We start from the raw sequence: 25,334 nt of genomic DNA on the forward strand, positions 1-25,334 counted from the left end.
TATCTGAAGAAGAATGTAAAAATTCCATGAAATAGAATTTGATGTCTTTGTCCATGTTTGGGGGCTATAAGTTACACAACTGGAGAAGAAAAATGACTGAAAAATATTGTAAAAAGGAAAAATGCTAAGGTTTATGTGAAAATCATTGTAACTATATCATAACATATGTATATTTAAGATTGAGGTTTATATGAAAATCATTGTAACCACATCATAACATATGTATATTTAAGATTCCCACTTATGTAGGAGACATTTCTAGAAAACATTCATTTAAATAATTTCAAACTTTCTTTTTGGATTTTTAGTGTCAACCTTTGATGTGAAATAGTTGAAATATTATAGGAAAAAATAGCATAAAATAAAAGAAATAAAGTTGAATTCCATTTTGAGAGGTTCAACCTATGGGATTCATATGATAGTTACGTTATAATTATTAAACACTTTTTAGGAAAAGTCAAACATATAAGGAAATGTGTGTGTGCATGAAGATCCTCAATCTTTAGGAGAAACAGTAGCTCAAAGCTCCTAATAATTAATGACCTTCAACTTACCCAGCCCATATCAAAGACTCTTGAAAATGAAAAGTGTAAATATAGGTCATGTCAACTTCCTTTCAAATTTTACCCTAAACACTGTAGAAATCAATGTCTACTTAAAGTTATAAATGGATTAAGTAGATTAAGATACTTCATGAATCAGTATGTTAACGATGAATTTAACTCTGAAGCACAATTATTTCAGGAGACAAAGTCCTCTAATTTTATACAGAACATCTCAAAACCATGAAGGATGTGATTTCAGTTAGGGTGACGTTGTCTTTTACTCCACAGAATATAAGTTCCTAAAATGCAGTTCACTGTGCACATGTATGGGTTTTACAAATTTCCTCCAGATAATGTTTCCAATCTATAATCAATGAAAATTAGTATTGAGTACAAAAGAAAACATAAAATCACTATAGTAGCTTCTAACATATGACAGAGTCAATTCTTCAAAAATGTTACCTTTTTATTTCATAATTATCTGCATAGATCTGTTAGCCAATCATTATTTCAAAAATGTTTTTAATACGCTGTTAGTACTGACTCCTAGACATCCTGTGGTAGAAAAGCCTTTGAAGTATGTTATCCTAGAATTTCTCAAGGTCAACTATTAAAGCATGTTTTAAAAAACTATCAGCAACAATTTTAGGGAACTAATGGCTTCAGGGACTGTCCGGAAAACAGTAATATGAGTAATATTGTCTTTTACTTTTCCCCCGGGGTAAGAGGATTTACAGTGTCGCACACATTGCAATGGACATTTACATGGGATGAGCTCCAATTATAGCCAATGGAGGCTTTGAGGTTGGCTTATACCATGGGCTGCAACATAAGGGCAGAGGGGGAGGTCTGAGGTGTAGGATCCAATACCTTCAACTTCATTTTAACCATTAGAGCTAAGTGCTATCCGACACAGATAAAACTAACCCTTCCTCATTTTTTTTATTTTTACAAAATTTCATGGTTAAAAAGAAAAGTTTGAAAGTTGTTCTTCTAAATTATCAAGGGGAAGCAAAAATTAATTCCATTAATGCCCTGTGATTCAGTCTTGCCTCCATCCAATCAATGCCATCTGGATACCTCCGCTAAAATGAGCTTTCCATAGTTAAAATCAGATTTTGGTGAAACTTCTTGGACCGTCATCAGGGGACCCGGTTTCCACCTCTAGCATTTTCTCCATTTCCTTCCTTGTAACTTATCTTTCATGATATTGAATATCTCTTCTGTGCATACACTGATCATTTTCACCCTCAACTTGTAACAGCGTGTTTGACCTTGTTTACCATGCATTCTGTTTTCTCTGGAACGTCATAGGGTGGGGGATGCCCAGAGGAGGACAGATTTTGAGAATTTGGAATCTCGGATTGCCCAGGTTTTCTCCATCTCAGTCATCCACTGTTCTACTGGGTTTGTGCTGCCAACACTTCTGATCATTTCCTTCCTGTGTCTCAAACCCTTCAAAGGTCCTTCTGTTCTTACAATCAGATGTAAATTCTTTACTACGATGCCTTTCATAATCTGGTTCTTGGCTACCTGAAACTTGATCTCTCGTCTCGTCTGACCTCAAATTCAATGTTCTTCCTTACAGATTTGTCTGGATGATTTTACCCTTGGTGTCTCAATATCTAGAAAGCTTTCCTAGAGCACCCAAGACTGATATTTATATCCTCCTGTTATCTTTCAATAGACAGTAAGTATCCAGTTAACCACTTAATGTTACTACTAAGGGCTCTGTTTGTATAGGAAATTCATTAATGGATACAAATGATTAATGCATATGTGCATGTTTAAAGGGATATAATGGCAACAAATCTATACTTTTAGCTATGGGAACCATATTAGTATTGCAACATCATACTTTTACATAGTAGTGAGAAAACCTTGTCTAACACTGAAAAGGCTACATTTTAATAAGGAGGAAGATTACAGAGAACAACCTGAGCTGTTATATGGCAATAAGTTTCTAAGAGGGACTCTCCCCAGCAACACTAAGGGAAACAAAAGAATGTATAACCTCCTATCATGTTGCCAATGTAAACGGAAGTGTGGGGAGTACTATACTATTCAGTGTGTTTTGTACCGTCCGGAAATCCAGGGAGAAGGTTTTCCCCAGGGACATTCATGCCCAAGGGACAAGCAGCGAGAATGAGCTTGACATTCCCAGACCTCACTGCTTCCAAACCCGTAGCAGTCTAGGGTAGACGAAGGTCACGGTGACTCTATTCTCTTACTACGAGAATCTCTGATCCAGTCTTCTAACGAATTTTTTCAATGCTGTTTATTTTATTAAAAAAAATGTCTTGTAAGAAATGATAAGTATGGTTGCTTTTTTTATGTATTAATGCAGCAAATGTCCCCTTTGCCCCTGTACTAACAATGTGGAACTTGCTCCACACGGAGCTCAATTAACCGCTTAGAACACCGTCCTTCCCTTTCCTGGTATCTGTGCTTTATCATAAGACCTTTGGTTTGCTTCCACTGTCACTGCAAGGCTGAGCAAGATGTAGACAAAATGTGAACAGCTAGAGGGTATCAGTAGTATTGTTGTCATAGCCTTCTCGAACCCAAACATTTAAAAAATCTGCTGGACATATACTCTTAAGGATTTTTTCCACAGGCATATCAAGTAGAGAAAATAACATCATTTAATTATTTTAATAAACTACTGGAACAAACACGTTTTAATGACAATGTAACAATTATCCTTCTTTTTTTTCTTTTTGTATTTAAAAATAACTTTGGGGCTTATTCCATGGAGGGAGGCCACCTTCCTGCAGTAAGGCCAGCCCAGTGCTTTGTCAGGACTCTCCTGGCTTATGTGTGCTGTCCTGACATAATTATGAATAGCTCCCTATTGCTGTGCAAGTGTCACAGTTTCTGCGATGAGTACTCTGCTCATCATAAGCAGACAGACTCTTTCCCTCCCTCCCAATTCTCAGATGGCCTTGAAGTTCAGAACTTCTGGTAACAGTCAGAAAATGGAAAGAGGGTGATTACTACTCCCCAAAGCCTTTGGTTTTTCCTGCATCAAGCTTGCACTGAGTAAAATCTCATTCTTACTAGATTGTGTGCCCTAGATGGCATCATGACAATTCCTTCATGGTCTCGACTCCTCATTCCTTCCCACGCGGGAATACCTTGACATGTGTAGAAACACATGGATTTTCTCCCTTACCACACCAAGAGACCCTTAGTGGACCTTGACGTGGATTTGGATTATACTAGCCTTAAAGAAAAAAGTCGAAACAGATTCAGGCTTTCAGATATGTGTTCAGATGGATTTGATTTCCTTCCCTCTCATTTACAAGGTGTGAGACTTTCATCTTCCTCATAAGAGTTTAGGGACAATTGTGGCTATAATATTTTCTTTGTAAAATCACACTTGAGCTTTTTTTTGAACTTTAATCATTTTTAAAGTTATTTATTACATTAGTTTAATACTTCTGAATTTGAGTAATAATTAAATCAGTAAATGTGTTAAATTAATTTAATACTCGGGAGCCTACCCCGAGTTGAAGATTTTATTCAAAAGAAAATCTTTAGTCACAGGAAAAGTTCATGGCAGCCTCATCTGAGAGCCATCAAAAGAGCCATGGCAGGGCTCCTGGGTGGCTCAGTTGGTTGGGCGTCTGACTTGGCTCAGGTCATGATCTCACAGTTCATGGGTTCGAGTCCCACGTCAGGCTCTGTGCTGACAGCTGGGAGCCCGGAGCCTGCTTCCGATTCTGTGTCTCCCTCTCTCCCTGCCCCTCCCCTGCTCATGCTCTGTCTCTGTCTCTCAAAAATAAATAAATCTTAAAAAAAAAAGTTAAAAAGTAAAATAAAAAGAGCCACAGCACCTACAGTTCCATAATTAGAGAAGTAACCTTTCAGCATTAGGCAAAGGCAACGCCCGGACAGTGAAATCTGACCAGCGTGGGTGTACTACTTATTTTCACTCTGTCAAAAAAAAAAAATTGGCTGTCCTTAAATAGTGTGAGCTGTGTGACAATCTAGATCGCTGGGTCCTGAAAAATCCTAAGAAGTCCATACACCCACCTGCACCATACTTGGCTTGGGCTACTGGACTGCAGCATGGACCCCCATCTTCCCCAAGGTCCAAATCCTCCCACTTTCCAAGTGTTGCCTTCCTCACACATGTACATCACTGTCTTGTTTTCTTTACATCTGTTTCTTGAAATTCTGTACACCCATTAGTTTTTAGGTAAAATACAAGTTTCCCAGGAGCAGATTACTCATGAATCCTTAAAATTATCGGGAAGGAATATATCGGTTTACTTCTTAGGCCATACTTTGATAAAGGAAGAAGTGGAGGGGACCTTAGAAATTGATGTGTCATGAGAGGGAAAAGATGTCCTCTGTGGGGAGGGGGGGTTCCCCTCCTGGGGACCACAGTCCTAGGGACTCTAGCACTAGGAAAAGATTAGTGGTGGGTAAGGGGTCAATTGTGTTTTCTTTAAAGAAAGAAAGATCCTTTGTGGAAAAGGCACCCAATTAGACAATACAAGACCTTGCTAAGTCAAGACAGGGTGACAAGCATTTTCTCCCTGGCTAGAAACTCTAACCCCCCAAATTCCTCCACACTATGATTCTAACATGTTAGCTATAAAACTAAACTAAAAAAAGGTTTTCCCCATTTGGATATTGGAGATGTTGATGTAGAAAAATCATAAAGAAACACTTTGTTTAAAAAAGTTGTGTCTGGGGGAAAAATTTCCCCTCAAGGGCTATATCTTTAGTAAGAAGAATATATATAATATATACTATAAAATATGATGTATATGTATTATACATGTATATCCACTTTATATAGTTATAATGTTTTATGGAAACATGTTTGTCTTATTAAATTCACACTTGTTTCTCTATAACCAGAATAAAGCATGATTTATCTTCTATGAACAAAAATGAGGATCTTAAACAAGATTCATGGTAATCAATTAAAATACTGACAGGAGTTGGAGGTCATTTCAATCATTCTTAGATTACAATGCCCGCAGCACATTTCTTGGAGCTGACTTGAGCACATTACCTTTGTTGCACCATCAAAGCAGATAAATCCTGTGCTAAAGTCAATCGTGAGTCCCATTAGATGACTTTCTAGCACACATGCATACGTCTTGCACTAGACAGAACAGAAAACACTGTTACTTTTCATGTGATTGACCCAGTACCATTATTAATAACCAGCATTCATCAAAGACTCTTTGACAGCTCCTATAATAAGTTGTTTATACGATAGCTAACGTAGTATCAGCAATAACTGTACGAGGAGCATAGTATTATTGACATCGTAGTGTTAATAAAACTGAAGCCGAACAGCTTTTCACCTGCCAAGGGGCACGCGGGGCCGAGTTTCCAATCCTGTGCTATCTGAACATGCTTTTACCTAGGGCTGCACTGACACCCTTTGCCATATCGGCAATAAAGCCGGTATAAAAGTGTTTAGGTGTAGGCAAGATTACGTTACGTTGCTACGTTCTAAAGCTAAACATCATTGCATTTTCATTAAGCCAAAAGTGAATTATTAAAGGTTAAGGTATTAATTCAATTGTTGGCCTACCAATTTCTTGGATATTATTAAAGCAGAACTCGCAGGCACATGAACACAGATTCAGGAACCAAGGCGAAACGTGTAAGAACATCATTATCTTAAGAATCTGTCATATAATGTTCATCATGTGGTACAAGCTATTTCCCAAAGACATTCACCCCTTGTTTCTTATTTGTATAAACCTACTGATTCTTCCAAAATCACCAGGACTTTTTACACGAAGATGAGATTAAATTATAATGTTACTTATATAAATATTTTGGAAGACGAATAAAATAAAGATACTGAAATTTAACAGTAACAAATATGAAATGAAAACTTGGAACTTATGTGCCACAGGATGCATTTTTATGTCCAGAGGCCACCTTTATTTTCATTTAATTACAAACTGTACTGGGATGTTCAAATGAAGAAAACTGCTCATAATTCACAAACAAGGAGGAAGAGAGAAAAGAAGAGAGAGACAGAAACCTATCTCAAGCAAATTTTCAATACCAATATTTACATGATATTTGTTTTATAATACTGTATATAAAAGTATATTAAATGAATCAGATTCTGACGATGAAGATGGCTAAATGCATCAAGTTGACTTCACCAAAAATCTATATTCATAGCTTTAAGTCCAATTTGCATAGGAAAGCTACAACTATGCCAATTATTCCTTCACAGTTGAATTTTTCAAAAACCAGCTCAGAAAACAAACTTAATGGGCCTTGTAAGTTCAGTTTTGGGTGTAATTTTGTTTAATGCATGGGCATCTTCCGTGCTTATATCCACCCATCACCACTTCTTTAAAACTACTATCAATATTAAGAAATGTTTGGGGCACCTGCGTGGCTCAGTCGGTTAAGCGCCCCACTTCAGTTCAGGTCATGATCTCACGGTTCCTGAGTTCGAGCCCCATGTGGGGCTCTGTGGGGACAGCTCGGAGGCTGGAGCCTGCTTCAGATCTGTGTCTCCTTCTCTCTCTGCCCCTCCCCTGCTCATGCTCTGTCTCTCTCTCTCTCTCTCTCAAAAATAAACATTTAAAAAATCTTTAAAAAGAAATGTTCAAGGCTACCTCATTCCCTCTAATGTAGACATAATTGTTCTCTATTTTCAATTGCTATAAAAGAATACGTCAGGTGAAAACACCTTCAGTACAGAACATGAAAATTTATCTCATTAAGTTCAAAATTACAAATAGAATCAATTCATCAATAACCATTAATTTGAAACAGATATATAAATTGAGACTCGCTAAAGTTTAATTCTATAATTTATAATCTTTAATAAATATATATAATGAATATAATTAATGTTTTAAAAACATAACACTTGATTTATTGTTTAATTTCTATTTATTTTATAATGAAAATTGAATTATAGTTAGAAAAAAGTGGAAAACTATACTTTTCAGGGATAATTTGCAACATTTGAAAGATTTTTACACAATTATATATTATTACATAATATTTGAACATATATCACACATAAAATATTTTTTAATATGTCCTTTTGGATGACAGCTAAATGTCTATACCTGGATAAAACATGTAATAATAATTAAAGAAAATCAATTTTGTAAGTCACATGCTCTTTCATTAAAAGTTCTATTTTAAGGGCACCTGAGCATCTAACTCTTGATTTCAGCTCAGGTCATGATCTCAGGATCATGGGATAGAGCCCCATTTGGGGGCTAACAAAAGCTAACAAGGTGCTAATTTTTTTTTTGAATGTTTATTCATTTTTGAGAGAAGAGAGAGGGAGAGAGTGGGGGAGGGGCAGAGAGAGAGAGGGAGAAGAATCCAAAGCAGGCTCCAGGCTCTAAGCTGTCATCACAGAGCCCAATGCAGGGCTCGAACTCAGGAACCATGAGATCATGACCTGAGCTGAAGTGGGACTCTCAACCAACTGAGCCACCCAGGCGTTTCAAAGCACTAAATATTTTACTTTTCACTTGCTATGTGCAAGCGAATGGTATTGTGAGACGGTGCAAAGAAATGCATTGCTCAGGACATTACCTTAGAGAATATGCAGCCCAGAACCAAAAAAAAAAAAAAAAAAAAACCAACAAAACAACAGTATTAAATTACATCAAAACATCATAATGTTATCTCATTTCTAAACACCAGGGGACTTAACATGAAATATTGAATTGAGACCATTAGATAGATAATGTCCATGTAGTTGTTTGCAAGTGAAGTGTAATATTCTGGGAAAATGACAATTAGGGAAGCTTAAAAGTATCATTATGAATAACAAAAACGTCCACTCATATTCAACCAACATATTTTAGTGCTCAAAATGGTCTTAGGTGTTGATACTTGAAATAAAATAATGTAGAAGGTTTTTCATCTTTCCGTTTTTGATATTAAACTATGTATTGAATTGAGGTTCTATATAGCTAACTTATTTAAACAATATTCCTCAGTTACATTAATATTTTAAGAGACATGCAGATCAGCAGAGCTGTTAGAAAGGGTCAACTGAGCAATGAAACAAGTGAAATTTGAGTCTTCTCCTTGTCCTTTTCCCCTGATTGCCATGTCACACTAGTGCAAACTGATATGTTCAATATAGAAGGTTATAGTCAGAAATAAAGGAAATTAATACATGTTACAGATCAGCTCAACGTGTTGCAAAAATATGCAACCAAGTCTCCTAATATAGGCAAGCATTCCAGGAGAGTCAGTGCCATATTCTCATCATTAGAGATTTGTTTTTGAAATTAAGTGTCCGTGTGTCTATTTAGGTCCTGGCTCTATGGGCCCATTTGCATGTGGCAAGCACATCACAATTGCTCAGTTTTGACCTTGGTTTCTGTCAGACCTCAGCCACAGGACCCGTATTTGGGAGCCTCTTCTATCTCATGGTCCCATGAATTGTAGGGGCTGAAGGCTCTATGAAGTTTGATCTAGATATAACTTCACACTTAAGAAATACAGCTTAATAAATATCTGCTGAATACTTGTGATGTACAAAAGGCACTGTATCCAGTTGGTAAATGAATAAAATAATCCTAAGCAACCTGTAAGTTAGTGTGGGGAATGGCAAGCATACGTCACCCCAATACAAGATAGAGTGTGAGCAGACCTAGGAAAACAGACAAGCACACACACAGAAAAGTGATATTGGTGTGCACGTGTGGGACGGGTTTGAACGGGACTGTTGTGGGAATAGTGGTAATGAGCAGAACGGGCTGGAAATCAGGAAAATCTTCACGATGACGTGACCTCTGAAAACATGTCTCAAATTCCCTGTGTGGTTTTGAAGGGTGGAGATGAAGGAAATTATTTCTAGAAAGAAAGAGCATTGGGAGTGAATGAAACCATTCAGGCTAACGGTCACGATGGGAGAAGAGGAGGTGGCTTTGTCAAAAATTAAGGAAAGTCACAACATTTTCTATTTGAGATTTAAACTCTAGGGGAGCAGTCATTCATTGTTGGGAGGCACAGGTCCTAAAATTTCCCAGGCTCTCACCTGCATCCGTTCCACTTCCAGAAAGGTTGCTGTTTGGAAGGCTCGTTCCCACTGGGCGAGGTCAGAGTCCAACTCCACGGAGAAGTAGAGGTCTTCTCCAGACTCAGACTGCACAGTGAAGCAGTGTTTCCGCTGGTCCAGCAGGTCACTGTCCTGATGGAAACCTGGAGTTACACAGGCTGGCATACATCAATCCATATTGCTGACATGGCCATACCTCGAATCAGTGTTGACTAATGCACGGTGGAGATGCCCAGGTCATACGGATGACACTACATCTTCCTTAAAAATGGTCATAGCAGGGGCGCCTGGGTGGCTCAGTCGGTTAAGCGTCCGACTTCGGCTCAGGTCATGATCGCGCAATCTGAGAGTTTGAGCCCCACATCGGGGTCTGTGCTGACAGCTCAGAGCCTGGAGCTTGCTTCAGATTCTGTGTCTCCCTCTCTCTGCCCCTCCCCTACTCATGCTCTGTCTCTCTCTCCCTCTCTGTCAAAAATAAATAAACTTTAAAAATGGTCATAGCTGCCTAAACTCCACACCTCAAAGTCCACAACTAATGTATTTCTCCTCATTATCAACACTGAAGCATCGCATGAAACAGAAGTGAGGATGGCTGGCTTCTATGCTTACCAGCAACATAACTTGCAAAGCATTTAACACATGAGTTCAGTTTAGACTGTACGAAGTGATGACACACAACCCTCTTTTCTTTTTCCCTTACAGAGCTTTGGAGACGATGAAGTTAATGCTTATCGGTAGGTTTGCAAATTTTAGAAAGGCTAGCAAGCAGGACTTTTTCTGTTGAGTTGATTTCTTTAGCCCTTAAAGCCACATGACCATATCTACACGAGAAATGGAAACAATGAGTCTAGGTTGTCTAAAAAAAATGGATCGCTTTTAAAAAATACATATTTACCTTACTTATGTAACTATATTTTATTAAGTCAAGAAGACTGATGTGGCACAGTCTTGTTAGACGTTTTCAACTGTGTTCACCTATCTATGTGTATGTCAGTTTCAGAGATATTAAAAGAAAATGCGGCTAAGAATTGATGAAATAGGGTAATCCCAAGCAATATGTCAGATATGGCCTCTGAATTACATGTGGAGTGTGCTGAAAATGGCCAAAGCGTAGTCACTGGGGTCTTTCACCATTTCTTATACATAACTATATAAAGGTATCATTAAACACTCACAAATGTTAGAAGGAATTCTCTGCTCTGGCAAGTGTTTTCAAACTAATAACTACCTTATCAATAAACTCAGTTTTCTTTTTTTTTTCCTATTTGGATGCTTAAAATATGAGAGGAGAGTGAATGAACAGCAGTTGCTTCTGGTTGTAGAATTTAGCTTTGATAACTGCTGCCAGGAGATGCTCAGAAGCTTAAAGAAAGTTACATTCTCTTTGTATTTACTGATTTTCTTATACTATCTTAAGGTGAAAAAAAATGAAAACATATCTTCAAAAACATAGTCCAGTGATAAGCTATTGTAAGGTACTTTTTTTTTTCCCCATCATTCGGCGTTTACGATGTCTACTGGAGTGACAAAGACAGATATTAAGTAAATTACAAGTAAATAGGTCGGGACGGATCCTTATAAGTGCTGTTATGGAGAGTAGGAATGCAGTTCACACCAAAGTAGATTGGTGAGTCAGGAAAATATCCTCTAGGATGTAAATTTTAGGCAGTGGCTGAAAGACACGTGGAAGATTGAGGTAGATGGGCGGGAAGAGGCCTTTAACCAAGGTATTGGCAAGGTGTGGTGTTGGCACGTGCATTGAAGCAACAGCTTCAACGGCATTCCAGAAATCCAGACAGCAGGTGAAAGAGAGGTCGAGAGCCATTGCTGAGACAGGTCATGAATTCTGGACTTTAACGTAAGTGTAATGACAAGCTACCATGTTTAAAAAAAATAGCAAATCCTTTATTTATGTTGTACATATTTCAACTTCTATATTACTTATTTAATTGGCAACATTGGCACAAAAACTGTAACCAAATACCGCAGGATTTCTGGAAACCTTGCCAATTTTATGGCTTATTCAAGAGGTCTTAACTTTCTTTGTCATATAAAATTGTAACCTAAAATAATCAGTGTCATTAAGAGCCAGAAAACTGTTGACATTTTTCCTTCTCCTACGTTGCCATGAAATCTTAAAATAACCTTCATTTAAGATTTTTCTGTTTTCTTGGCAGCTTAACTACTTTACTCTTTGAAAACTTGGTTTAGCATCTCTTATTAAATTGACCCAGCACTAGAGCTCTCAAAGACAGAGAGTTCTCTGTTCGACTCTGCAAATAGAAGTTCAACATCTGGGGACACTTGCGGTCATTGGTTATTGCTATTTATAAGGCACTCCTCACATGCTGACTTACACTACAGCCCCTGTGGGCACCCAGGCACTCAGGTCTCACAGTTTCCTGAGGGAGACAAATATATAAAAATAATAAAAAGCATCATGACAGTGTTACATAGCTAAAGTGCTTAAGGAACTGGAATGGGAGCAATAAATCATTCTTGAAAGTGGGAAGGAGAAAGTTTTGTTCCGGGAAGAATGTCTCATCATCAAGGACTTAGAGATCCATGCAAGGGCAATCCGTTGCAAGCCTGAATGGTCTCGGGTCCTCCTGTTAAGACATCCGTTCAAATGACCGCCTGCGCTGTGAGAACCCCCCTGGAAGGTCTGAGGTAAGCAAGAGGCGGAATCCGCTGCTTTCGATAGAGAAGAGCAAGAGAGGCAGAAGATGGAAAGAGGAACATACGCATATAAATCTTAGCATTGTTTCTGACATAGGGTAGTTCTGAATTAACATTAGAAATTTCTATTACTAGTGCTGATACTCAATAAAGTGAATATATATGCTGTTCCCTAATCTCTACTTCTTTCATTTGCTCTCTGTACGCTCTCTGTTTATCTTTGGTCAGGGTGAGTTTGGCCCCAGTAGAAACAGTAGCCTCCATGATATTTCTTGCTCATTGGAAAGTGTCATTTAACGAATGGTAATAAAATAATAGCTACACAAATCATGGACACTATTTTTGTGCATTAGTCTCATTTACGACTTCTCCGGAAGTACCCCCTCATTTTTTAGATTTATTCCAAGTCTTCTGGACACTTTCTGCTCACGAATCACCAAATGCTGTCCTTCTTACGGTTTGTCTCAGGGTCACAAAACAATATTACACAGAAACAACACCTTACAGATATGTTTGCTATTAATGTAGATGCTTTTCTAAGACATTCAGTGGTCAGTGGTATAACCAAAGTGGTTTTTTTACTAAAAAGAAAAACAAACTATGTGTTTAGAATAATAATTATTAAGACGGTAGACATAGCTAGCCATAAACTTTCTGTTGTATTTTTAAAAATTTTTTTTAATGTGTATTTATTTTTGAGAAAGAGAGTGAGTCACAGTGTAAGCAGGGAAGGGCAGAGAGAGAGGGAGACACAGAATCTGAAGGAGGCTCCAGGCCCTGAGCTGTCAGCTCAGAGCCCGACGCAGGGCTAGAACTCACAAACTGAGAGATCGTGACCCGAGCCGAAGTTGGACGCTTAACTGACTAGGCCACCTAGGCATCCTAACTTTCTATCGTATTTAAAACATGTAAGATTAAAGGCAGAAGAAAGGTGCCAAAAATCAGTGCGTTATCCCTATGGCAAAATTTCTACATCTATCAGTATGGTTTCTTCTCTCCTTCATGCTCTAATCATTTCATCCAATACTTGCTAATATGGCAAGTTACTTGTTTCACACTTTTCCAGTTAGACTCATCATTGCTCTAATAATAGATTTTTTTTCTTCAAGTTAATGACATTTGTGGAATTGAAAATAGAAATGAAAAAAGAATAGGCACACGAAGGATGGCTATTTTTGCATTATTATATTAAATATAAATGAATTTATAAACTATGTGACTTAATATGTTTTGACTGCTATGTTTGCTACTGCTTCCTTTACTTGGACTTATAGTGAATCAGAAAATCATTCAATCATCAGGCGTGAGTATTTAAAGCAAACAAAAATGTAATTTTTAATGAAACAAGAAGAGTAGGCCCAGAAAGGGTTTTTCAGCTACAAATAATAATTTCTAATTTTTTGTGACTATTCTAATATCTAAAAGTGAGAACGAAAAACATACCTTCGGAATTAAATTTTGCCAATTGATTTTAAATTAGACTTTCGAGAATGATTGATTCCCTAAAGGCACTTATTAAATCTACATAATAAAATCTACATAACAACTATCTAAATCTGATAGTTTTAATAACATTACAATACTATTTTCATTTTTTTAAGCTTATTTATTAGAGAGAGAGAGAGAGAGAGAGAGAAAGAGAGAGAGCAAGTGCTCGGACGGGGGAGGGGCAGAGAGGGAGAGGAGGATTCTAGGCAGGCTCCATGCTGTCAGCATAGAGCCCGATGCAGGACTTGATCTCACTAACCCGTGAAACCTGAGCTGGACAGTTAAGAGTTGGACACTTAACCAACTGAGCCACCCAGACGCCCCAATACCATTTTCATTTTTATGACAGTATTATTCTTAACATTGCTGTGCAGTGAAAGTTTTTATATAAATCAAAATATTGTTAGGAATATTTTCCTTTATTGGATTTTGTAAAAAAGGAAGTTGGAAACTTCACTCGCAATATTGTAATTCTGATTCTATATATTCCAGAAGAAAAATGACATTTGTGTGTTATTTAGCCAATATGACCAATATGGAAAAATAACTTTGTTTTAAGTTATAGTAACAATAATTACATAACTTTCATTTTCTTTATGTAGGAATACATCAGAAGTAGGTGAAGGTCATATACATGAATTTAAATATTTCCATTTTTTATGGCTATGTCAGATACCAAATATAAAAACTTACTTTTCTATTAAAATATCACCTAATGTCAGGAAGAGTAATTATTTTGAACACTACCTATCCTTTTGTTATTACTTATATATTCACAGGTAAATCTCATGATCTGAAAAAGTACTGAAGTTGAACTTCTGAAAAAGGTAATTGAAGTTAGTATTTACAATTGTTAGTTTTAAAATGATTTAAAATAAAACTCAAGATGTTTTAGACACCAAAAATCAAACCAGGTGAACATTCTCTCTCTCTCTATGTATACATGTATATGTGTATATATATATATATGTGTGTGTGTGTGTGTGTGTGTGTGTGTATAAACCAATTCATTTTTTTTTTATTTTAGTTGCATTATCTGGCAAAAGAAGGAATAAAACTTTAAATTTCCTTACTCTTCTTAGGCAATTGGAATTGCTGATATAAATGGACATAATAACAAATTTCAGGAAAAAAAACCCACAATGCATAGTCTTCATGTACTCTCTAAATTAATCTGTATAATAATCCATCAAAATAGGCTACCAGCCTTATTCCCCTGAGGAAGGAGCTAGGTCTTAGACATACTGGTCACTCCCCCCAGTTTTAACCTGTTTGGACTTAGGGATTATGATTTCATCAGTTTGGGAGTTAGCTCAAATATGAATGTCAATTTTACCACTTCTTTTCACCTCCCTGAGAATCAGCTCAGGCATTTTAAAAAGATGATAATACCTGCTTCAAGGTTCCTGTAAAGGTTAAATGAGTTGATACATGTATATCGCTTAGGAAAGTAATGGGCACATATTATATTAAGTGCTCCATAATATCATTAATATCACATAATATCTCTAATAATCAATATATTAGCCATCACTAATGTTAACTATTACTAAAAATCTGGAATAGATCAGACCCAGATCTTATGTACACTCTAGTATACACACACTCACATGTACACACACACACACACACACGCACACATATTTCTCTGTAATACAGTGTAATATTGCTATGACACAAGGTGAGATATATAAGTAGAGTCAGGAAGGCTTCGTTTTCTAACAAAATTAACTACCATATTCATACTGAGAGGGAAACATGTTTGCCAGAATTGTTTATTATATAGGCAAAGGTGAGTCACCGTTCTCTAGATACGTGTGTGTGCTGTATGTATATGTGCCCATACAGGTGTGTGAATTCTGATCCAGTTTATAATAGCTTCCTAAACGTTAATTAACCCTGATCCTTATAGATATTCATTTATTGTTCCTGTTAATAATATTTGCCATTTGAAATATATTACAGATGTTATCAAATCATTTTATAGACATTATTCCATTATCCCTCTTATATTTAGGAAAATTAAGGCTGGGAAAGGTCAAATAACTTAAGCAACTATACATAAGAAAATTCAGAGATTCTGAAACCATACCCCATGGGGTTAATGAGGTGGAAACCAGCAGAAAGTTTAAAGCTGGTTTCTCAGAGAATTGTTTCCCCCTCATCAGCTATTGTGTCTTTTCAGACCCCCACTAGCTGTCTCTGCAGAAGCCTGGACTCAAGGCTAACTGATGTGGTTCCAGCCTATGCACAAAAAACACCCTACCCAGACTCCATCCCCCTTATACCCTCTCTGGGAGCAAGTGCATAGCCCTCTCCTTGTCCGAAGACAACCTCCTGATGTTAAGGGCTGGAGTTTGCCTTGTTCCGATGTTAAGTGTCTATCCCAAAGTGAATGAGGGTGTATGTTACATATATGTGTGTTAAATGCACATGTTCCATCTTTCCTCATGAATAATCATGTTTCCCTACCCTTTTCATCAATATGCATGTAATCTCTTACCCTGAATTTCCTCTTTAAATAGCTCTTCCCCTCCTAGCCTGGAACATGGGAGACAATCTTTAGACATCAGTCTGCCTTCTCCCCAGGCCTTTTGAGTTAAACAATCTTTCCTTTCGAACCAACACTTGACTTTCAAATATTGGCTTTCAAGCAGCAAGCAATTGAACTTGGGTTGGTAACAATTCAAGGGCATAGAGGTAAAATATGTTTTTAAAAAATACACTCACTATTCACAATCTTTTTCTGATTATTGGCCTTAGAATACATGTTCTAAGATTAGGATTCTTAGGTTCAGAAATATATGTGGGGGAAGGAGTAGCTTAAATAATGTTGGACACATTAACCCAGACCACCACGACCCCAGCAGAGTCCAGTCTCAAAGGACAAAATTCTCCCTAGCAGGATCCCTACTCAGCACTGGAATTAACCTGATTCACATGCAAATACATTAACTGTTCTCTTGGAGCAAAACCAAGGTTGTTTTTCTCCAAGGCTCTTTTATCAGGGATACATCGACCCCAGCAAGTTCCTGTTCTGCGACCAGCCCCTCAGTCCCAGCATTTATAAGCATCCTCCGGTTTAAATCTATCCACACTGCAGGACTTACTCTCATTCTTTGGCTTAATATGTAGGAGATTTAGCTTTCTAAAGGAAATTTAGGGAAGCAGAGCCCTATTTGAAGAAAAAAAGGGAGAGCTCCAGGAAACACAATTAGCCCATGTAGAAAAAAAAATGCTGTGCACCTTCAAAGAGAAAATGGGTTTTTCTATGATAATGTTCTTAATTTTTTTAATGTTTATTTATTTTTGAGAGGGAGAGAGTGTGAGCAGGGGAAGGGAGATACAGAATCTGAATCAGTCTCTGGGCTCCGAGCTGTCAGCACAAGCCTGACACGGGGCTTGAACCCTCAAGCCGTGAGATCATGACCTGAACAGAAGTCAGATGCCTAACTGACTGAGCCACCCAGGCGTCCCTATGGTAATATTTTTAAAAAGCGGATGGTATGTAAACAGTGTATAATTATCAAAGGAAACTTTTAATCCTTGTATTTTATTTGCATACTTAATTTCTTATTTAATATACTTGAATCAGTTTTCATTACCATTTTGATTGATATCAGCATTTTCCCTAAGACTGTTATTGAAATACGTAGAAAACTTACTACCATAAATTACAATGACTAGAACCAGAAAAACAAACAAGCAAGAGACACACAACACAATGTAGTTAATTCCTTATAATATTATTAAAAGAGATGGCTTTCCAAATTACCTGTTGAGATTAGTGTTTTTAATAGTTATAAGATTCATCTTCCAGATTTCGATTCTAATATTCCACTTCTGAGGACAACTGCACCACACTAAAAAGAGCCATGCTTAGAAATCCATGCCTCCATTGGAAGAGTGTATGGTTTTCTGGAGAAAATGCTTTTTTTGGGGGGGGGGGATGTATTACTTGTTACTGTAAATGTGGACATCCTAGGGTCCTAAACAGTAGGAATTGTGGCTGGTCATTTGGTCTTGCCTTCAAAAAACAATCCAAACCATCCCACTTTGAAATATCTTCAAAGAATGAGATTCTGATTCTTGGTCTTTAATACTTGGGATGTAGAGATCCTCTCTCAATCTCCTAGTATTCCTTTTTTCCACACAGAATCCCTCACACCGCAATTTATACTAATTTTTTCTTCATCTTTCTTCAGACATGATCCAAATCAGGTGGTCCCGACTTTTTAAAAAGTAACCTTTATATCCTTGAGGACAATCGTCAAGTCGCCTCCCAGCTTTTCCTTTTTGAAACCAAGTGATGCAAATTATTTTACCTTTCCTTATATGTGCTATGTCTTAGCTATTTGATTATCAGAGTATCTCTCCACTACAACCTCTCCAACTGTTTCGTAATCCCACAAGTAGTAAAAGCCATCAAGTAGCCAGAATGGACTCGGACGGATCTGACCAACATGAGATACAAAGGGAACTACCTGTTCACCTAAAATGACATTTCTGTGTATATGGGCTAGTATGCTGTATTACTGCCATGACTGGGGAGATGTAAAAAAGTGCAGATCATTGTGGGAAATGGTACCTGCCTAGCAAACCTCTCCTAAAATGTGTTCAATTAATCCTGCTCATTGTGTCAGATGAAGGGGACATTTTGAGGCCAAACTCCTCAATTAATACTCACGAGTATAGATAATAGAATCTTACTCCTAGCTTCTGTGCTCTTTTCTAACGAGCAGCTCAAGATCAAACAGTGTTCTATTTCCATCTCAGTCCCGTTAGATGCTTTTTTTTTAAATTTTCTATTGCGTTTTCTTTTCAACAACACAAATAACTTTCAACTTTCTGAAAAGAGTTCCATATTGTACATACCCACTGCTGTCTCAGAACACATTTTACCCATGGCCTACACCAATGCCCATAGTAGATATTCAGCTGCCATTCAACCAAAACAATATTGCATGCCTGCTATGTGCCAGGCACTGCCCCGGTGTGGAGACATTCCTCTGAGCAAAACAGGTGACCTCTCTGCCTCATGGAAATTTGTTTTGAGTGTGGATGAGACAAATTCTACAGCAAACAAGAAAATGCTTAACCATAACGTGCGAGATGCTGATAAAGTCTATTAAAAGCATTTGGCAATGGGAACCGCAGGGGGCATTGTCATTTATACAGAATTATTTACACTTGATCTTAGCCAAAAGGCCGAGAAGCGATATATACAGAATTATTTTAAAAAAGAGCTCTCTAAGGAGGTGACATTTGAAGAGAGGCATAAAGTAAAAGAGCGCACTATTTAAGATATTCGGATAGGATGGCAACTAGTTCAAAAAACTTGAAGCTGATGTCTGCCCAAACATCACGGTAGCCTTGGAGGGCGTTAGTGGCAGGTAGCAGGAGACTAGGGCAGACAGGTGGGAAGTCTGAAGGACGTACGCGGGAGATCTTACAGTGCCCTGGAGTCGTCGTGGAAACTTTGGATTTTACTCTGAGTCAAGTTGAAAGCTAACAAGGGGCAAGGTGTTAAGTTTGGAAAACAGGCAAAAAAAAAAAAAAAAAAAAAGATAAGTTTAACATAGGTGAGACATGAGAGTGACCAGGGTTGTAACAGCCATTTAGGGTATATTTTGTTCATCAGATAAGGCTATGACAGAAAGAGCCTTCAGGCTGATACCAAGTTCTTGAAAGTGGGCAACTAGAATGCCAAAGTTAGCACAGCCATTCGCTGAGGTGGGCACTTGGAGAGTGGGAGAAGATGAGTTCGAGATGTCCATCAGACATCCATGTGGTGGCATCTCAAAGGCAGTACATGCCCTCATTTGGGGCATTTGGAGGGAGCTCTCAGCAACTTCATGATTATCGGTATACATATGAGATTTAAAGCAATGAAATTGGCCATTCGTTGGGAATATCTAAGAAGTGAGAGTCCATGAAGAACTATTAGCATTACTGGATCATTCTGAGTAATGTTTGGTCCTGTCTCATTATTGGATGGAAGAGCGCAAACATCGAAACATATTCTAAGAATAGATTTCCTTTCACATATATAAAAAGAGCATTATTGTCATTTTGACACATTTCTGTCGAATAGAAAACAGGATATATATGATATATATGTAAGTATATATATCAATGCATAATTTAAACTATATAAAATACTGCATGTGTATATAGACGTATATACATATAAACGCATGCTAATGAAATGTTTTAATATACATAACATTGTTGGAAAACAGATGTTATGGAAGCAATTGAGCATGGCATAACTCAGAGCCATCATTTATATGCGGAATTAAACATTTCTCTCTCTCCTATGGTATGTAATTCTTTTCTATCCCTGTCATTTAAAAGATCATATAACTTGTAATATTCATGGTATCAGTCTGTGTTTGTATGTCAATAAAATGCAACCATATAACCTTCATAACTCTGATTTTATGTAAATATAAAGCATGCAAGTATTTTTTGGTCCAAAATGATTTTTATTTCTGCGGATTGGTCAGACTCTTAGTTAATGCCTATAATTGTTCTATTATACAGAATTTATTGTATTAGCTCTCAAATGATCAGATCAGTTAATACATATATTCTGTGTTAATTTATTTTACGTTTAGATGGTTACGACTTTTGTTCACTTGAAAGCCTTTCCCCAGAGAAACAGAAGTATAGGGAAGGAAACACAGCAAACAAAATTATGTTTGAATATTTGTTAAAATCTCACTTTTTGTGCTTGTACATGCTGTGTTTAGGGTCATTCTGAAGGAATTTCACTGCAAAGAGGAAGGCTGTACCCTCTGCAGGGTCAGTGCAGTCATTTACTGTCCTGAAACTAAACTGGGCTGGAGTGTGAGCTCATACCTGCTCTGTGCTCACCTTGAGTCCCATTTCTATTCTGGAGCCCAATGCTTCCATGTCACCAGGACCCTAGGATGCTGCCCTTGAGGACCATAGGTCACACTGGAGCCTGAAGACAAAAGAGAGCATGGCTTGGAAGGATGGACAGACTGACTGCTGTCTCTCTGATCACATTGCCCTCCCACATTTTGGTGTGTGAAAGCTTAAATTGTTTCCAAGAAGAAGGGGACAATATGTAATAAGGACAACGCTTCTTCACCCAATGAGAAAAAGTGAATTTATTATTTTTAGTGATTTAATGATATTCACATAATTTTACACTCAGTATATTGGCCAACTACAGTTTCATCCACCTTTTATCCCTCAGTCAAGAAGCTGAAGTCTATAAAGAGATACACCCTGGAGATATTGTCGGGTTCAGTTCTTGGCCACTGCAGTAGAGTGAGTATCACAATAAAGAAAGTCAATGACTGTTTTGGTTTCCCAGGGCATAATAAAGTTGCGTTTACACTATAGCATAGTCTATCAAGTGTGAAATAGAAGTATGTCTAAAAAAATGGACATGCCTTAATAAAAAGACTTCACTGCTGAAACATGCTAGCCATCATCTGAGCTTTCACTGTGGAGGGTCCCACCTCACAGTTGATGGTTGCTAACTGATCAGAGCAGTGGTTGCTCAAGGATGGGGTGGCTGTAGCAAGTTCTTAAAATAAGATAGCAATAAAGTTTGCCACGTTGATAGGCTTTTTTCTTCATGAACAATTTCTCTGTAGCATGTGATGCTATTTAATAGCATTTTACCCACAGTACAACTTCTTTCAAAATGGGAGTCAGTCCTCTCAAACTCTGCTGCTACTTTATCAGTTAAGTTTATGTAATCTTCTAAATCCTTTGTTGTCATTTCAACTATCTTCACAACATCTTCACCGGGAGTAGTTTCCATGTCAAGAAGCCACTTCCTTTGCTCATCCATTCAAGTTTTATCATGAGATTTTAGCAATTCAGTCATCTCTTCAGGCTCCACTTCAAATTCTAGTTCTCTTGTTTCCACCACATCTGCAGTTTCTTCCTCGGATGAAGTCTTGAACCCCCCTCAAAGTCATCCATGAATGTTAGAATCAACTTCTTCCAAACTCCTGTTAATGTTGATACTTTGGTCTCTTCCCGTGAATTACAAATGTTCTTAATAGCATCCAGGATGGTGAATCCTTTCCAGAAGGTTTTCAATTTACTTTGCCCAGATCCATCAGAGGAACCACTTTGTAGGGCAGCTATAGTGTTACTAAATGTATTTCTTAAATAGTAAGCCTTGAAAGTTGAAATTACCCCTTGGTCAATGGGCTGCAGAATGAATGATATGTTAGCAAGCATGAAAGCAATATTATAATAGTAACATCAGAGATCACTGATCAAAGGTCACCATAACAAATATAATAATAATGAAAAGTTTGAAATACTGTGAGAATTATCAAAACGTGGCGCAGAGACATGAAAGGAGCAAATGCTGTTGGAAAAATGGCACCAGTAGACTTGCCCAATGCAAGCTTGCCACACTTTCCATTTCTAAAAAAATATGGCATCTACAAAGCTCAATATAAAATGAAGCACAATGAGATATGCCTGTATTATGCAAGGATTCTCACATTATTTGCAAATTCTATGCGAGGATATTTAGAGGAGAGTACTGTTGGATGCATACTGTTTGAATTGTTATATTAAGCAAGTCTTGAAAATGAAATTGCCTGTTACATACAATACCCTTTTTGAAGAATCTGTCTGCACTTCATGTCTCTTCTCCTCCTACTACTAGTATATGAGAAGATGGATCAATGAGTTGCAGGAATCACAAATGATCGAAAAGATTACCGACCTCAAGAAAATTCTTATAACTGAAGATAGTGGAGAAAAGAGCATCGCCTTGGTGTTCAACTGACCAAGGCTATATTTCCATCTCTGCTGCTGACTGTGCAACAATGGCCCAGGCAATGGATACCCCAAAGCTCCCCACTGCACAGAGAGAGGTGCCTGTTCATGGCTTCCACACAAGATATGGTCGCTGATACATTTTTGCCATTGAGTACCAGCCTTATCTCTGGTCTCCGGGACACTCTTGATTTCTCTGTCTATAATGCGTATGGTTGTAATAGAACTGATACAACACCCAGAGAAAAGTAACTTTCAAGAGTTATAAAGATAGTCAAATTCCAGCTCATCATCAAAGAAATGAGTCCATTTCCCTTAATTCTAAGCACTTGGTTGAAAGAGTGTCTTGTGATTTCAGGGATGGAAGGACCTCTCATTCAAATGCTTATTTGGACAGAAGTAAAACATATCTAGGCTTTTACATTTGCCAGAAACTCATGTCATTCAGAAAATGAGCAAGGAGACTTTCATATATTGAAGAAAATTAAAGGTACTGCCTTGGTGGACAAGACTAATCCCACTTTAGGGTGGCATCCTTTTCAAGAGCAATTTAGAGACAGAAATCACTAACACTTATTCAATGCTCATTAAGTACCCTTTCTTAACATACTTATTTGTACCAATAATCTTATTAGGTAGCTCTAATTATAATTCCTGATTAAAGGGTGAGGATTCTCAAATAAAGAAAATGAAGCAATTAATCAATGATATACTGCTGGGAATTATTCGATCCAGAAGTCAAGCTCAGGCAATCTGACACTGTTTCAAACTAAAATGTCACTGCTGTTTCTCTCAACCAACTAATTTGGTCATCATGTTAATATGCCACATAGAAACTAAACAATAATAATACATAATGAAGGGATGAAATATAAATATACTTTATGCAAACACAAACAAAAGTAGTAAAGTTATCTATTGAAATAAAAGTAACCATAACCCGATTCGTAAGAATTGTCTTGGTTCCTATTAAGACCATTGACTATTATTCAGAGCAAATGATGACAATAGTAAAAGAAAGAATAATTTGTATAATAATGTTACAGCAAAATTGAACTTTATTTCATGTTTTGATAAAGCAAAAATATATCAAATAGTCAGTATTACTTCCAAAACATCATAACCAATATCTCCAGAGTACAAAATGACAAAACACACCCCTCTACAAACACAAATACACGGGCACCCATGAGTGTATTTATATACCTATATCTTTGGAAAGGAAAACATTTCACAGGGAAGTATCATTTTTCTCTCACGTATGCTTTGTTAGCCACAACAAATTGTAACCCTATAAAGGATTTTCTCAATGGTTTTTTTTAAGCTACAAACAAGGTCACTTTTGACAAGATCTAACTATCGATAGACCTAAACCTCTTATACTGTTGGTGGGAATGCAAACTGGGGCATCCACTCTGGAAAACAGTATGGAGGTTCCTCCAAAAGTTAAAAATAGAACTACAATCTGATCCAGCAATTGTACTACTAGGTATTTACCCCAAGCATGCAAAAATACTAATTCAAAGGGATACGTGCATCCTGATGTTTATAGCAGCATTATCAACACTAGCCAAATTATGGAAAGAGCCCAAATGTCCAGCAACTGATGAATGGAAAAAGACGATGTATATATACAATGGAATATTACTCAGCCATCAAAAAGAACGAAATCTTGCATTTGCAATGACATGATGGAGCTAGAGAGTATTACACTAAGCAAAATAGGTCCATCAGAGAAAGAAAAATACTATATGATCTCAATCCTATGTGGAATTTAAGAAATGACAGGTTTTAACAGATGAACATAGGAGGAAGAAAGAGAGAGAGGCAAACCAGAAAATAGACTCTTAACTGTAGAGAACAAACAGGGTTGCTGGAGGGGAGTTGGTCGGGGGATGGGTTAAACAGGTGATGGGTATTAAGGAGGGCGCTTGTGGTGATGAGCTACAGGTGTTATATATAAGTGATGAATCACTACCTCCTACACCTGAAACCATTATTACACTGTATGATAACTAACTGGAATTTAAATAAAAACTTGAAAAAGGAAAAAAAAAAAGAGGTAACCCAATGCTCCTAATTTCCTTATTTGAAAAAAAATATATTAATTGAAAATACTTCAGATATTTCAGAGCTTGGCCAGAGACTCTTTTTTCCTTACAGACATAATTTTAAAGCTGCAAGCTGAATGAACAATGAAACCTAATCATATAAGTAAATTTAATAAATCTGGTTCAGGTAGGTCTTAAAAAAACCTGACCCACTCCAAAGTCCATTTCCAATAGTATATGTCTTGACATATTTAAGGTCACAGGCCTACACAGCCATACTTTAGAGGTTGATGGTCTAGTATGGACAGAGAGCAGCATGGGTCCCGAGAGATCCTCATGTGTCCCTCCCTTCTTCGGCAGTGACTGAAGAGTCATCATCTGGAGTTGTCTCTAATCTTCGCTTCTACTTCATAAAATGGGAAGTGGGCAATAGGTACAATTTATTCAATTCCTTAATATATGCAAAGGGTCAGCAACAAGAGGTAGACAATGTTCAATGTATGTTGCTGGGCTTGTCTAGAAGATAATATTAATCATAGAAGTTGATATAATTATTTTTTTAAATTAAAAAAAATTTTTTTTTAACGTTTATTTATTTTGAGACAGAGAGAGACAGAGCATGAACGGGGGAGGGGCAGAGAGAGAGGGAGACACAGAACCGGAAGCAGGCTCCAGGCTCCTAGCCATCAGCCCAGAGCCCGACGCGGGGCTCGAACTCACGGACCGTGAGATCATGACCTGAGCCGA

General features: G+C 37.4%; 1 protein-coding gene across 2 annotated transcripts in view; it reads right to left on the minus strand.

The window, feature by feature from the left end:
* SNTG1 (syntrophin gamma 1) overlaps positions 1 to 25,334 on the minus strand; it is a 327,584-nt gene that overhangs the window by 45,406 nt on the left and 256,844 nt on the right. For both annotated transcript variants that reach the window (XM_049633712.1, XM_049633711.1), the window contains exons 14-15: positions 9,565 to 9,717; positions 5,578 to 5,670 (exon numbers count right to left, since the gene is read on the minus strand). In XM_049633712.1, coding sequence (XP_049489669.1) covers positions 5,578 to 5,670; positions 9,565 to 9,717 — 246 coding nt within the window. The remainder of the gene's footprint in view (positions 1 to 5,577; positions 5,671 to 9,564; positions 9,718 to 25,334) is intronic.

Source organism: Panthera uncia, chromosome F2 (genome assembly GCF_023721935.1).
Source record: "Panthera uncia isolate 11264 chromosome F2, Puncia_PCG_1.0, whole genome shotgun sequence".
NCBI lineage: Eukaryota > Metazoa > Chordata > Mammalia > Carnivora > Felidae > Panthera > Panthera uncia.